General features: G+C 39.9%; 2 protein-coding genes across 5 annotated transcripts in view; one reads left to right on the top strand and one right to left on the bottom strand.

The window, feature by feature from the left end:
- Positions 1-2,483, top strand: part of glcci1b (glucocorticoid induced 1b) — a 21,811-nt gene extending 19,328 nt beyond the window's left edge. For all 3 annotated transcript variants that reach the window (XM_084357722.1, XM_084357721.1, XM_084357720.1), the window contains exon 9: positions 81-2,483. In XM_084357722.1, coding sequence (XP_084213848.1) covers positions 81-432 — 352 coding nt within the window. In that variant the 3' untranslated portion in view covers positions 433-2,483. The remainder of the gene's footprint in view (positions 1-80) is intronic.
- On the bottom strand, positions 2,480-16,349 carry ica1 (islet cell autoantigen 1). Of its 2 annotated transcripts, none has more exons than XM_084357723.1 (13): positions 16,227-16,349; positions 14,072-14,101; positions 13,798-13,969; positions 13,139-13,211; positions 11,629-11,752; positions 10,728-10,926; positions 9,425-9,550; positions 9,099-9,197; positions 7,973-8,073; positions 7,748-7,791; positions 7,156-7,419; positions 4,824-4,913; positions 2,480-4,627 (listed from the first exon to the last, which is right to left on the bottom strand). In XM_084357723.1, the coding sequence occupies exons 2-13, from the start codon at positions 14,086-14,088 to the stop codon at positions 4,506-4,508; spliced, it is 1,431 nt and encodes a 476-aa protein (XP_084213849.1). In that variant the 5' UTR covers positions 14,089-14,101; positions 16,227-16,349; the 3' UTR covers positions 2,480-4,505. The 2 variants fall into 2 exon arrangements, with proteins under 2 accessions (XP_084213849.1, XP_084213850.1); XM_084357724.1 differs by having other exon boundaries at positions 7,156-7,389.

The following is a 16,349-nucleotide window of genomic DNA, read 5'->3' as shown; positions in this document are numbered from 1 at the left end:
TGTAGGATAAACAACTCGCATTTAATCAGACCGGTCATGGAAATACAAAATAACAACCAAAAATACTGTTTTGTCTTCAGGTCCGGCAAATCAAAAGGCTTCCCTCTTTTCTCGTGCCCTGACAAAAACAAGGTGAACTTCATTCCCAGGGGCTCTGCCTTCTGCCCGGTCAAACTCCTGTGCTCCTCCCTCTTCTCCCCCGTCTCTCCCTCGTCCTGCTCCTCCGCCAGCCCAGGTCTCCATGGCAACGACAGCCCAGGGCCTCAGGTGACCCCAACTCTGCCCACTGCACCACTAGCTACCTTTCCAGCCTCCGCTGACTGGAGCACCGACACAAGCACAGGCATAAACACAGACAACAGCACAGACAGCCCGAGCCCCGACGCAGATGTGGGGAAAGACGGCTCAGCACAAGTACTCCTCACCAGCTAGTCCTCAGGTATTCATGACCAAACCACCTACAGCTAACACTTAAGCTAGTCAGGTGGGCTGGTTTTAAAACAGAGAAAACAAACAAAAGCAAAAAAAAAAAAATCCTTGCACTCCGTTAATCCTAACGTTAGCCAGCAGGGAGTGCCCAAGGTCTAGAAATGACAAACACATAGGAGGATAATGGTACCAGCATCCTGCTGCACAAGCACATCTGCTCGGTCCCAGTGTTTGTCCCGCCGTCGGGAAACTCTGATGTGTTATCAAGAAAACTTGATAGTTTGATCATTGTCGTCCAGACCTAAGTGTGTGCTGACCTTGGGCACAGCTTCCCTTCACCCATCACTAACCTAGCCTTCTCCTCTGTACTGTGACGACTCCCATAACAAAAATAGCTTTGCTTTGTTTTTCGCAAAAAAAAATAGAAATTACAGCTCAAATTATTGTGTTACGTAGTGCCTGCAGTTTTATCGAGATAAATTAAAAAGGAAAAAATCATAAAACCTTCACAAGAAACAACTCTGAGGAAACTCATTCTACTCATGTTATCTAACCGGCTTATTAGCTGTTCCGTGTTCAGCAAGCTAACATCTAAAGTAAATATACACAAGCTTTTTGACAGGATGGGAAATGCTCGATTCATATTATAAACATATCAGGATGTCTTACAGTTAGAACACATTGCCCCACATTAACCACAATGTTTGCACTTGTTAAGACCTGGATCAGAGTGACACAGGCTGACGCCTGTTTTATTTGTTTATTATTTTAAAGTATTTGTATCACAGTGTCTATGTGAAACCAGCAGTTGCTGGAGTGCAGGCTCCACCCGACAGGCTTACAAATTCTAGTCTGATCACCATTTAAACTTGGTTAGCTAAACACAAAATGCAAATCAGCTCTTTTTCAGTGACCAAATAACCAATAACAAAGCACACAATTCCCCTATTGCCTTGTTTTATTGCCCCACACTACACAGAACAGTAACTCAGGTCATGTGGAATGTACTTGCTTGGACTATGTTGCCTTTCCCCAGTGTTTATGACTTTATTCTACAGAGAGACATTCCGGTCTTCTGCAGAAATGTTTATTTTTTCCCCAGAGAGGGAGGTTATTATGGACTGAATCAACTGATTAATGTCACAGCTTGTGACAGATGACTTTTGGATTAACCTGTTCAGGTTAGAGTTTCAGGTGCTATGACACATTCCAGAAATCACTGTTGCATTTGTCAACCGTGAGTACTCGTGTAAACGCAACTAGCTACATAAGCTACATAATCCCGAATTGAGAAGTTGACAAATGTGTCGTTTGTTTTACCCCTTTGTTAAATATGTACCAAAGCAAATGACAAAACAATGAAAGGCCTGTCATGTATTTGGGACAAGAGGCACCGTTTTTGTGCCAGAAGCAGAATGTTTATGTGCACTTTTGTTTTGTTTATGAACAGTTCAGCGACATGTAAACACTGGTTCATAGTGTTTCAAACACAGGCGATAATCGTTAAACCAAGCCGAAGCACTTATTTGGAAGTGAGATGATAATCACTATTTTTTTTTTTTTTTTTTAGACCAATTTGTAACTTAAAAACAATCAGAACTTGAGTGTGCAATTGATTTTGTTTGAAGTAAAGATACACTAACATTTTTTGTGTAACACAGTTTGGCTCAGTATACAGATCCAACCGGATGTGCCCTTAACGTCACCTGCACAAGTTGTGTCACCAGAACATATATAGAAAAAGAAAACATGACTGATTTAGTGAACTAGTAAATGTTTCATTCCAAAACTTTGGTCTATCAAACCACTTGCACACAGAATTAAAACATGAACAATATGCAACACATTCCACACAGATTAAGTTGATGTACTCTCTTCTGCTTGCAGCTCCAAGAGTTTCAATCATACTAATTCTGATTTTATTCACAAGCTCATTGCAGTGCAGTTAAGGAATGGTTGCCATGTTTGGCGATGATGATTCAGTTCTCCTGTGTATTACGCATTTTTATGTAGATCTTGTGTGTGTTTTTCAATAAAGAAAACAAGAAAATCTCTTTTTGGATTGGTATGTAATTTTTTCAAAGGCAGACACATCAACTAATAATTTACAGAAGCATGGCATGTATACAGGAGGCAAGGTAAGGCAATCAATGTATTTGGTTATGATTAAATATTAACAAATGTCAGATGGCATGAAAATCAAAAATGACTCATCATACAGCAAAATAAATTCACAAGCAACTGTTATATACTGAATAAGGAATTTGATAATTTAATGAGGTTCTATATTGTTCATTTGTGATTTGATTAAGGCATTTGCTCTCATATATATTTAATTTATGCAGCATTGTCGTCAAAATCAGTGTGACTTTGTCTTCATGATTATCAAACTTTGCAGTCAGTTTGGCTTTGAAAACAATACATTGAAAACGGCATATATTACCCGTTAAAAGCCAACAACTGCACTAAATAAACACAAGTCCGAGTAATGAAAGTATTGATGACAAATCTCACATTAATATAAATATATTTTTCATTCAATCACACTTTTGACTGGATGACAGAAAACAAGGCATGCAACATGCAATGATAAATGAGTGATATGTGTATGTTTAGCTCTGGACAATGTTAGAAACAGTGGTCACAAATACAGCATGTAGCAAACAAATAAAAGCATAAATCTTAAAAAGAAACCTTTGCTGTTTGAAAATAGAAACGACTTCAGGCTGTTTCCAGTTCCCCCTTTTCATATGTGCCGTTAAATAGTTGCTGATAATTCTGATCATTTAACCTGCTTTTGCCGAGTGTTGATCAGATTAATGGCAGAAAAGTAAACATTTATTTTTTAATATTCCTCTGACTAAATTAACTGTTTTTTTGCTGCTTTGCATTCTTTTGTAATAAGAATCAGAAATAAAGCATGAATGCTACTATTGACTACAGATTTCCAAGGCAGCTAATGTCAAAGGCTTCTTGTTCCAATCTCATACTGAGGTATCCCTGCTAAACATTAAATGTTCAACCCAGTGAAGTGTTAATGTTTGATTTCTTTCACAAAGGAAAGGACGAGAGCTGGTAGTTGTTAGTGGGACACTTACAGCAGCGTAACACTGCCACCGTGAGACAAAAATCTGATTTGTTTCTTATAACGACAAGCAAATTTCTTGGTTTTTTTCTCATAATAATAAGATACTTTAATGATTTGAAATTGTATTATTTAATTTTACCAGCTTCTTCTTTTTTTGAAAAACTTTCCTCCTGTAACGATATGGAAGTGTATCTTTTATCGTAAGAAACATGGGTATCGTAGTACAGTGTCATTCTAACAAGGGACATTTATTTATATTGTTATAACAATTATATTTTCTCAATTCAATTCACGTTTGGATCTTAAAAAATTTCCAAGATGACGTATTGAATTTCCTGACAGTCCAAAAGTCCCAAAGATGTTCAGTTTGCTACCACATCTGATAAAGAAAAGCACCTTTGAAAACAAATTTGTACTAGAAAAATGACCAGTGAATATAACCAGTGGTGGAGAGTAACTTAAGTACATTTACTCTGGCACAATACTGAAGTACAGTTTTGAGATATTCTTACTTTACTTGAGTATTTCCATTTTCTGCTACTTTATATTATATTGCTAATATTGTCCTTTTTACTACACTACATTTATTGATAACTTTAGTTGATTACGTTGCAGATTATGATTAATAGTACAAAATATAATCAACAAATGAATTATGATGTCTTATTATTGATAAAGATAAAGCTTTATTGATCCCTGCATGAAATTCAAAAGCTATACAAGCTGTGCAGTCACAGGAAGTGATAAACACATTAATGAATCAATAATTATTCATTCTGAATACTTTTGCTTTTACTTTGGTATATTTTAAATCTTATTCTTCTGTACTTTTACTTGAGCAAATTGTTGGAAGCAGGATGTTTACGTCTAAAGAGAAAACAGTTGTGTGTTGCTCATCAGGTTTGTCTCAGGTCACAGTGGCAGCTTTATTCTGCTGTACCCACTAACAAAGGTGCCCATTTCATTTCACCATGACGCTGCGGAAGAACTATGCATTGTGAAGTTCGTGTTCTGTGTCAGTTTTGCCGACCGCATCAGGATTGGAGAGGGGGTCCAGGTCAGCAAACAGGTTGAACCACGCCGAGAGGTCTTTGGACATCCCTGCTGTCTCTGTGAAATGAGTTAACAAAGGATAAATGTCACTCGGACTCGCTGCTGAACATTCAGAGACACGGTGAAAGTATAATCATCTCCGTTCGATCCAGCGTTATGAATGGAAACAACCCACAAGTTCTTTGAAAAACAGTTAAGTCTTTTTTTTCTTTCAAGTCTTCTCATATGTTTTGCTCATTTGGCCCGCTCCTACCTTTCACTGCTGGCTTAGGAGGGTTCTGATTGGCTCCAGATGAGTGCTCTGTTGCCTGGGCGACGGGCTGTGGAACAATCCCGCCCCAATCTGAAACGGCGATGCAGAGTTGGATTAATCAACAGGGGACGTTTAACGTGCCAAACCATGATTCAACAAATAAATCATCACACCCTCTCTCGCACTCTGCTGACGTGGACGGATATTGTGTAATAGACACACAAACAACAACAATCACAACTTCAGTCACGGCACAAATCTGACGACATTACAGGCCAAAAGTTGCAATTACAACCTTGAGATCTTGTTTCAGGCAAGTTTATTTTAGCTTTTATCCTTTGTGTATCCAGAAAATACAGTCTGTAGCAGGACTAAACACCACCAGAGAGGACGCTGGAATGTGGTGTTGATGTTATATTTTGCGACTAACAGTTTAAATCCAAATACAAACAAATATCAAGAAGCCAGCGGGCCTAAATGACCACATAGCCTTTTAAATCCTTAAGAGCTCCAGCTCTCTCTACTCGTGTTCCCTTTATGGTTACAAGTCCTGAAGTGGAAGATGAAACTTTGAATGAATCAACGTTTTTGTTGAGATAAATGCCCCATGATGAAAAGGCAAAAAAATCTTTTAGGAATGTTGTCTGCTGAGTTTGAAAGCTTTGAATGTGTCCTAGGGATGCACGACTAATTGAAATATCCAAATCGCAGAAGTTGCAATTTTTGGGTCAAATGTGTTAGAAAACAGCATTATAATGAAGTCCTGTAGTGCTGCAGAGATGCCCTGCCCTTTAATTTGTTTATTCAGTGAAAGTACTGAAAATTGCAATGCATAAATGATTATTCCCACAAAACGTGAATCATATCGCAATATCTGTCAGAAATAACTTTTTTTTAACAGCAGTCCAAGTGTGGCTGCATCTAAATATGCTCAACTCATGAGAATTTAGGGATTTTCTGTCTTTAAGGTTTGTTGTAGCTTGTTTTCACAATTTTGCTGTCAAGCGCAAGCCTCTACAAGTATCAGTCAAGATTTTAGACTCTGCACCAGGTTGTTTGCAGGCCTGTTTCGGGCCCCAGTCAAGGTTAAATGGAGGCCGTAAACCTCTGGCCGTTAAGTTCTCAACCTCTTGAACAAGCTCCTTCTTGCCTCCCGACTCAGATTCGTCTTGAAAGTCTTGCAGCGCTTTTTCTTTTTGTTTTCTTAACAGCAAAACAAATTTGAGTGTAAATCAGTACGTGCAAGAAAAGTTTCAAGGACACAGGGGTATATTTGTAAGTGTAATTAGTTTTGAGCCTGATGTTTTGTGTGCTCCGTTTTCCTTGCGTGTTGTCAAAAGTTATTTTTCACTTACAAGCCAGTCCCAGCCTGTGTGCTCTCCTGCCGACTGATTGCTGCCTGAATCGGCTTTAAGTGCACCGAGTTATTTAAAATCGTTCTATACTTTAACCAAGTTCTGTGCAGTTCTGATTGAATTCTGTTGACAGCTTCTCAGACTGCATGTTGTGATTGTTGCTGCTTCAAGCTGTAAAACTGTTGACATGTGGAAAAAGTCAAACAGTTTGAATATGTTCTGACAGCTTTTTAAAAGGAGAAATATTGATCAGTCCCCAAGTGTGTTTCGTTGACCAGCTGGACTCTCAGCCTCCCCTTCGGCACTCCTCTCCATCTTGCCAGCCTCGGATCGCATTGACCATATGCTTCTCCTCAGTCTGTTCTGATATACTTGAGTTGAAAAACTCCAGACCTGCTTCTTTTTCTAACTCGTTCCTCATCGATGATCGTTGTGGAACCGAAGGAATATTTCTAAATCACGCTGTGACTCTGAACCGGGCAGGAATTATACTTTACTGCCCTGATGAACACTGAAATGCCAGCTTCATATTTCCACCCAGGACATACATACATACTGTAGGTTTCCATTTCTTTATGGCTTTATTAGTGGGGCTACTCAAAAGCCCTCTGAGCTGGAAATGGAGAAACCAAATCAACAAAACCAGATGAGATGCTAGCAGCCAGTGCCCAGGCCCAGATGAAATGGAAAGTCGTTGGCAATCACCTACGGGGAAGCAAATCTAACTGCCCTGGTATAATGGACTCGTATTACTCTGACAGATGTGGGTTTGATAAATCATTTTGAAGCCACTTTTCTCCCTTTGTGGAAATAGTTAGCCACAGTGAAAAGCAGCGAATTTGTGCAATTGTTAACGCAGTCATTCAAGGAAAAGCATTGCTACTTTTTATTTAGTTATAAGATGCTTAATTAAATTACGATAACGATAAATATAAATAATTATTTTCAGGAATGAACACAGACTTTAACATGCTGACCTGAGAGTGAAGACTGCAGATTATTCAGGCTCTGGTCCAGCAGCTGAGATGGTAGAAAGAAGGAGTTTTTCTTTTGTTCGGCCTCCGCTGGTCCACCTGGTGCTGCGCTCGTTCCCTCCTCGGTGTCTCCAAACACTTCTGTCCACTCTCGAGAGAAGTCGCCCTCATCCACAGACATACTGCCCAGGATCTCATTCAGTAAGGCCATGCTGTCCTTCTCCTCTCCCTCTGACTCTGGATGGGTAGAGAGAGCATCTCCATTTCCTAAAATGACAGTGCAGACTTTAGCAATAATGCATATTTATCTATTAAAGTAATGTAACTAATAATTTCCTTGTCATTTGGTCACTTACATTAACACTTATTATAAGGACCTTAATATAAAGTTTTAGCACCAACTATCTTTGTATTTAGGACTATTGGTCAAAACAAGCAACTTGAAGACGTCCCTTTGAACTTTGGGAAATTATGATCACATATTTTCAACCATTTTTGGACGTTTTATACAAAAATTAAGAAAATAATCAGCAGAACTTTATAGGAATAATCCTGTAAGAAAAAAAAGAAAAGATTTAATAATATTGTCTTTTACCTTCTCTGGTCTTATCGCTGGTGTTTTCATTTAGTGAGATGAGTCTGTGAATATGACAAACAGAATATCAGTTATTAACATTTTCCGAATCCATAAGGCAACAGGTGTGTAGAAAAACTGCGTTTGTGTTCAGTCCAGACTTATAAATATGTTGTCAGTTTGAACAGTTGGCATGCACATGTTTTGTCTACCTGCATGAGTAAAGATCAAGGCGAGATAACTCACTGGTCGTCTGTGGTCTCGGCTTTCTTTCCATCTTCTTTCTCCGTTTTGATTCTCTTCTTCCCCTTCTTCTTAGCCAGCTTGTCCATGGGGTCTTGTAAGGTCTGCAGAATAACCAAGTCACTTGTTATAAATTTTGGGCTTTTATCAAAATGCAGAACTGCTTTGAGGCTGGCATTAATCACAAGTGGACAGCTCTAAATCCGTCAGTTCACAGCTGGCATTAGACCTCACTTCCTCGCTCAGGAAGAAATGTATACATTGCTGGGACAAAGACAGAAATAACTTAATGTATAACATCTGCAGAATTTAAAAGAAAGCCCAGATAATTAAGAATGTGTCTTTGAAAGCGTTTCACAAAGTTTATAAAGTTTCTCCTGACTCAAAAACACAAAATTGCTACATTTTTTCAGGGAGTCTGGGACTTTCTCCACAGACGAAAAAGAAGTAACATATTGGTTACTGTTAACTGTATTCGTAAAATGTGACAATAAAATGGTGTCTTCTTTCATGAGGACGAGATCAGTGGCGAAGACACACTTTAAGAGTTACAAAGAGTTGCAGGCAAGCAGCACAGTGGTATCTCAGCAAATGGACACTTGACAAAAAAAGAAGAAACTTAACGTAATGCATTTTAGGCCGAATTCACAAGAAAGAACTAATAATTAAGAAATTGCCGTAGCCATCTCAATATTTTTTTTAAGTTTCTCCTCACTCGACATTGCAAAATAATTTTGTGATTTTTTTTTTAAGGGAGTATTTTTGTTACCAATTAAATGGTAAAATCGGTTCGCAAACTTTTGCTGCTTAACTCCCGGTTAGGAGAGCCCAAATAGTTAATTTGCATTCCAGTAAACCAAATGGAAATGTGTAGGTGAATACATTTTGCCCGTTGTTGTGGTTGAGTAGGCAGTCCTTCAGTGTGACCCACGACGATTAGCGGTGGTCATACCCTGCCCAGACCACCTCCGACTGTGATCTGAGTGATCGCATCTCAAATGTGTCCTCGATGATCCTTGGAGGCACGCGTGATCGATTCACTCAGGACGGATGATAATGGCAGGTGTAAACAGCCTCTCTAAGAGGGGTCAGTGTTTAGATCTCTGTGCAGGTCAAGATCCTCTCTCACCTTAAGTGTGGAGAACTCATAATGCTGACAGCCCTTGAAGCTCTCATGGATGGCTGCCATCGTGTGGGACGTCTTCTCCCAGAAGTGCAAAAGTGTCGTCTGAAAAAGTAGAACAAGCCAACGCAACACAAATCAGCTGGTTGCTTTAAAATAATTCACCATCATCGTCTCTATGCAGTGTCTCCTCACATGGTCTTAAATCTCCTTGTATAGCTTTGTTTCCTTTATGTTGTTTTGTAGGCTTAACCACATGTGGTATAGCTACTGAAAACTCCCTATTTAAGATCAGTGGCGTGTGATGCAAACAGCTGGGATGTGTGTTATACCTGGTATGTGGTTAAAACGTGCGAGAGCAGGTTGCAGCGACTGGCTCCCAGCAGGTCCACTTTCTGGCAGACATCATTCTTCAGTTTGTCAAAGCTTGTTTTGGTTGTGCGCACCTGGGCTTGAACCTGAGATATAGTAGATAAGAAAAATGTCCTAACTGAAGGTAAGCAGCCAGTGTTATGTGTGTCACAGGCTTCAACATTAAAAACAAACACTGGAGTTCAAGTGTGTGCAAGTGTAAGAAGATTGGAGCATGCAGGGTTACTGTAGAGTTAAAGCTTGAAGTAAAAGACCTCTATTTGATGGTGTGTTCTGCCCTCTAGTGGCCTTTTTTGTGAGTTTTTTCCTGATACATGCTGTTTGTGTGATCTTGCATATTGCTGTAATATTGAGGCTGAAATTATGATAACTGTCCCCTTTATCAGCATCAAGTTGTAGTCACTCATAGATACCAGCCACCTGAATATGCAGGATTTTCTTCTCCTTTTTCAGTAGTTTTTGTGCAACGCTGCTGACAAACCAACCAGCAAACAAACAAATGGACACGGATGAAAACATAATCTCCTCAGTAAGTTGATATTTTGAGTATCTTTAACTGATTATTCTTGGACATGAAGCAAGGCATATGAAAATGTCATTGTGGACTTTTTTCAATGATTTCCGACGTTTCTTCTGAACATTTAATTGAATTTGATACTCGGTGGAGCAGTGGTAATATTTTACTCTTCTCCCACACACTGTGTTGGCAGGTTCCCGAGGTTATTTCTATCTTCATGTTGCTCTGGCCTGCAGCTGTTTCTCAATATTGACAGTGGGCCTCTGAAAAGGTCCAGTGAAAAGGTCCTCCCCAAATCTTCTTCACTCATAAAGCATGTGTTCTCTCTCTTTTACATAAACACATGCACAATATCTCCTCCTCAATAAACATTGTCCTCTTTTTCACAGGTGGTGGTGTCTGCTTCACTGACCCTAGCTGCCTATTGGCTTGTTATGTTGCCTCCTGGCTATGATTTGCCTCTTCATCCTGGCAGGGAGCAGCACTTGGAACTGCCTCTCCTTCTTCTTTTTTTTTTCTGGCATCTCAATTCATGTGCAGGTCGTCACATAGCAAGGAAATTCATTCCAGCATATTTTGACTCATATTTTAGGAGAGAGGGTTTTCATTTTTGAACAGGCTACATTTCACTAAACCAACAATAAATAAAATGTTTATTTGGGTTTTTTTTTTTTTTTGTAAATTTTGGTTAAAAATAAAATTTGGTTGTCATTTCGTTTCTGCTCAAAAACGTCTGTGTGACAGACCTTGCGGAATTTCTCCATCTGTTTATGTGTGTCTGGATCCAGCTCCTGAGATACGTCCTTCATCCAAAGCAGCGCTCCTCTGTATTCGGTCCTGGACTGCTCCATCCGATTCACCGTCAGCCACGTGTCTGAGATCGCTCGATAGCGAAACGTTTCCACCTCCTGGTACAAACGGCACAGAGGGTTCCTCAGAGCCAATCTGTAGGACGGAGTGTTAAGTAAGTATTAAGGTGCAGCATGTGACAAATTTGGCATAAATTATCATCACCACATTTAGCTTTAGATATTACTAGATTGTCACATCGCACAAACTTATTTTGGCATTTCGAATACACAATACAGTCTGCTGAATAATTTAAAGTCATAAAGGAAAAGGCTTTAGAAAACCAAAAGGGCCACTTAGCTCTTCCTGCTCCAACAGTTCAAACACTTCTTATAAAAGCAAATAGTACAGTCAACCTGCGAAAGACTCAACAAACAAACTTTTGTTGGTCCCTCTCAGTAAAGTTTCAAGCAAAAGATAAGTAATGGATATTTAGTTTTAATTTTGAGAAACAAGCAGAAACAAGGTCTGACAATAAATGGAGGCTACTGATTTTCTTGTCGATGGTCACATTTGTTTACCAAACCTTTGTTCACAATTACTTTAATATTGTTATAATGTAAGAATTAACTTCATCATTAAGAATCAGTATGTATGATTCTTTGGCCAAATGTTTGTAGTTGACTGATTGTGACACTGATTCAGAAATCAAATAAAAGTAATCCTCATTTTGTAATTGAGAGATTGCATCTCTGCTGTTTATCTTCTGTTTGGTGAAAATATCCTCGGACTGTCGATAAACAACTCTAGGATTATATTTTGGACAAATAAGACGCTCCTCTCTTTTATGCTTCTTACCTCTGCTGGGAGGAGAAGCACAGTGCTTTCCCTGTGGCCTGCATGATCTTTCCAGCCCTGGTTTTATCCTGCGAGCCCTGTGAGCGCAGGAAACGACCCAGCTCGTTCTCCTCTTGGGAAAGATCTGCACAGTAGAGACGGTGAACGAGTTTAGGATTCAATCGTACAAACTTAGAAAACTTTATTTGTAAATTAAATTAAATATATGGAACTTTATCATCCAGATTAAGGGAACTGGAACGAATGGCCATTTCTTTGAAGTATTTTGTGTTCAACATGACTTTTATTTTGTTCACATTCTGCATCTCGATCACAAATAGCCCTGTAACTGAATGGATGCTGTTTATAGTAATTAAAAAGATCTCAGAGTCATGGTTTCAATTGTTGTGGGTGTTTGTGTGACCCTGGGAGCTGTTTTGTTGTGGACAACGGCTCCAGTGACAAATAGTTTCCAGGACAGAGGTCAGACTAAGAACAATGTTGTGGGTTGGTGGCATCCACAGCTTCAAACCCTGTTCTTTGTCTTTCTAACTTTGGCTTTTGTGGAGATGGCTTTCTATGCTAACACTAGCTAATCAACCAACTGTGCAACCAGTTTGTGTGTGCCAATTTATAACTTAAAGCAAGCTTGAGGGTACATTTTATTGCGACTGACATCAAGGGACTTTTCTTCCTCAAAATTGAGCATATTACATCCGTCCTCAAGGGTCAGCTTCAGCTCTGCCCACAGCAGGGATTAGATTTCAGTTCTAGGACACGGCGTCTGCAATACCCGAAAAACAGAAAGGAGCAACACCCAAAATGTATTTGTTGCTCTTGTCTAATGCAGAGGTTATGTTTAGAGGAGCGAAAGTGTCTTAAATACGGTGAGTGAGTCTGTGGAGGCAGTTCTGCTGCTGCACTCTTACATCTGTGGTGGAGGGAGGTAATTGGGAAGATTTGCCCTCCTGATTTGAAACTGAGTGGCGTTTTGGATATACCATCCTTAACAACCACAACATTGAAGCATGTGACAGTGCAGCTGGTACCAGAACACCTGAGCATGAAGACTGATGATCCACTTTGTTGTCAAATCATCTGATCTGGTAAAGACGGCAACGTGCTGGCTGATCATCACCTGGTGATGAGTTGGATCAGGTGTTGAGGGAAATGTGAAATGAGTTCCTTTGCGTGGTGTCTTGGTTCACCCTTGAGGACAAGGTGATGAACTATGACATCAAGTGTGAATGGCTGCCTGAAGTGGTTCAGAGCTCCTCTTTGATGCCACCTTGTGGACGTTATCGGGGCGTGATCAACAGGGAGGAGACTCAGAACATACTGGAGGATGTAGCTGGGAAGAAAGAGGTTTGTGCTGCCCTGTTTAGCCTGCTGCCACCATGAACACATCTGGATAAATGGTGAAAAACTGACGGATGAATATTTGCAGTTTTAGTGATATTGATGGCAATTTTTTAAGAGATCTATTTACATGCTACAGTTCTTACTTATTATGCTTTTCATTTGAACTTACAGCAGATCCTCCTCTGGTACTGCTCGATGACCTTTAGCAGCTCCATGCATGTTCTCTGGATGGAGTGGAAGACCTGCACATCAGAAGAAAATAAGCAAAAACACAAAATCAGACAAAAAAAAAAAAGCCTGATCTAAGTGGAAGTTATTGTCAGGTAAGTAAAAACGGTTGTGTGAATATGCTGCGAGTTATTTTCAAGAAGACAAACCACAGATATCCATTTAAATCTATGATATGGAATTAAATCCTTCATGAGGTAAAAATTGAAGTGTTAAAATGTCTCATCGAAGCTCTGATCTGATATGTAGATACCTCGTTTTGAATGATTCACCACCGTTCTTATCGAGGACCTGGCCTTAATTAAGGTTGGGTGTTCAGGCCTTTATGCGCTATCGATTTCAGCCATTAAACTCACTTCACTCCTGAAATGGAGGCATCAATGATGGAGGTTAGAGCGGCAGCCTAATGTAAGTGTGAAGCCTGAAGCGAAAACTGGCACTGTGTGAATCAAAAAGCCATCTAAGTCACTGCAGAGTCCACCTGAGGGAAGTATCTGCTGTGTTCCTTAATGTTTCTGTGATGTGATGGAGGCCTATGTCGCCTAAAAAGACCCTCTGCTGCAAACCTACGAGCCTGAGCAGTTTTATATCCCTCCTCACCTCCAGCTTGGCGTCCAGATCTGCGTCTGACGCCACCACATGCTCGTCCTCTTTCTTCCCGGTGACCTTGATGAGCGTCTGTTTGGTTTTCCAGTACTTCTGCTGGAACTTGTTCACCACAGACGAGTCTTGGCTTTGGATGAAGCGGTCCAGATAGTCTCGGGAGTAGCCGCTGCAATGACACAGGGGTTGGACCAATGTTGTGACTGCTGCCCTCTTCTATAATGATCTGGGAAGAACTTATTGATCGGTGTAAACACAGAAGTATACTCACAAATTTCCTCCCTCCATTTTTCACGGTTGCCTGTGGAGAAAGCAGAGCAGCTTAGATGGGCTACCTACTGGGTAACAGATGTAGTGAGGAATATTTATCTTTAGCAGCGGGGCTCAGGAACAGTTTCACACACTTCACTTAGACATTTCCTCAAATTTGCAGCAAACAAAGATTTGCAGAAATTACTGCTCGACGTCTCATCTTTGTGTCAAAATGTGCATTACAATATGCACTTGGTAAAATCAGTGTTTTCATCAAACTTGAAATATTACAACCCAGCGTGTGTGTGTGTGAGGGGTCATTATCAACAGTGTGGATTCAGTTAACAATACCAGTATGGGAATCAGTGTCAGCGAGTACATGAGTCGACGCACCGCAACGGCAAGTGATTTATGTAATTTCAAACACATCCATAACATTAAGTGGAGGTAAATGGCTGTTAAACATTATTAAAATAAATAAATATATGATATTTATTTAATGCACTGGTATCAGATTGGTACTCAGTATTGGCCAATTCGTATTGAGTGAGTATTTTCCTGCTGCATCAGTGAGGTGTGATTCAAAAGTTGATTTCTCTTGTTTTTCTCTTCGTTTTATGTTTTTGAAAGACACACAAACTTTTTGGTAAGTTACCATTTAAGGAGACACAGTTGAAATCAATATCACCATATTAGTAACGGTGTCTTCCAATGTCAAAATGTCACTATATGAATAATAATATAAAACATGTAAAATGAACAAACCCGGTTAAAATCTCATTCAAATATCCGCTGCAAGAGTTTTAACTGAAACAAAGAAACAAGATCGTATCTCACAAATCCTTGTATCGCTGCACCGGACACACCTTTCTCACGTCTATTTCATATTGTATAGTTTTTGAGTGTTTTTCTCTTTTTTGTTTTATATCAGTCAGGTTTGACCAGCTGGTACGCCATCCCTGATGCAAGTGTCCATACACATCCTGCCGTCATCAGTGTGTACTGAAAACATTTTGTGTACCGCGAGACAGATGATTATGTAACTCGTTAAAAGATATATTCCTGTATGCAGCCCTCTCTTCTTTATATCAGGCCTATAGAAGTCATTACATTAGACAAAACCCCACAAACATGTAAAAGAAAAACTTCACTCACTTATTTTGTTAGCGTTTCTACGAGTCATTAATCTGGACAACGATTTTGTAAAACAATAACAGCTACTTTGTGATCACTGCGCTGCTACAGAGCTCAATGAAAGATCACTGAGGTGGTGAAACGCCTCCAGTGGTGGAAGAAGTATTCAGATTAGCGACAGTACAGTGTTCACCTGTTACAAGACATGTCCTGAATTCAGCTCTTACGTATAAAGGTACTGACATCAAATTATACTTATCGTGTCATATATAGTATCAAAGGTAACATTATGCAGAATGGCCCATTTCAGAATCATATAACTGCATTGTAATGAATGTGTAAACATCACTTTACTGTTGCAGCTGGTAAAGAGGAAGCTAGTTAGATTTACTTTATGTACATGCTGGATGGCTTAAATATAAGATATCATGTTATTAGTTGATTTATATTTTTGTTTTAATGACGTGAATCTGTAAATAAACTCCATGTATCAAATAAATAACAACAGAAATGCTCCAGTAAAGAACAAGTAGCTCATTACTGTCACATTTCACTGATGTGACTCAAACTTAGTGGCTGCAGCATGCAGGAGTGATGACTGGCCGCTGTTTCCTCTGCAGCTATGAGAAACATGAAGGTGTGTTGTGTTTGTATTTCTACAGTCCCTCCCTGCTGCGTGCAAACATTAACCATGTCAGCTCATTATGTTGACCAACACCATCACCTGCCGAGGACGACATTAATATTTAATGAGCACATTCATTTCCTACATGCAGCAGTCACGACTCGCTTGAAACGACGGGATGTGAAGAAGCGATAAACGCGCTTTAACAAACCAAGAAGGATCATCTCAGAACACAATGTACATTTAAACAGAACCAACCGGCACCATTAACACTACACAATACTACAGTACCGGGGTGAGCACATCGCCTGACTCACTGCTCTGAAGCAGCGTCTCCCTCCGATCATCACACAAATATCAACATTTTAAAAGAGCGGATATCAAAAAATCAGAGCGCAGTTTGTCGCACACGCACCTCTCCGTGTCGATAACATGCAGAAGAGGCTCGTTAAATCCCTCCCAGCGTCTCCGGACAGCAGCTCCGGCTGCAGGCCTGCTGCGCTGTGCAGTGTACACACAGCTGCTCATTCACCGCCGC

This window comes from Pagrus pagrus (genome assembly GCF_965226575.1).
Source record: "Pagrus pagrus genome assembly, chromosome: 7".
Taxonomy (NCBI): domain Eukaryota; kingdom Metazoa; phylum Chordata; class Actinopteri; order Spariformes; family Sparidae; genus Pagrus; species Pagrus pagrus.
This window is presented reverse-complemented; position numbering and strand designations above follow the sequence as displayed.

Coding starts and splice junctions, on each gene's coding strand:
- ica1 (XM_084357723.1), bottom strand. Junction 13,212..13,797: donor ATCTGGACGCCAAGCTGGAG/GTGAGGAGGGAT, acceptor TCTGATGTGCAG/GTCTTCCACTCCATCCAGAG. Junction 10,927..11,628: donor TGCTTCTCCTCCCAGCAGAG/GTAAGAAGCATA, acceptor TCCGTCCTACAG/ATTGGCTCTGAGGAACCCTC.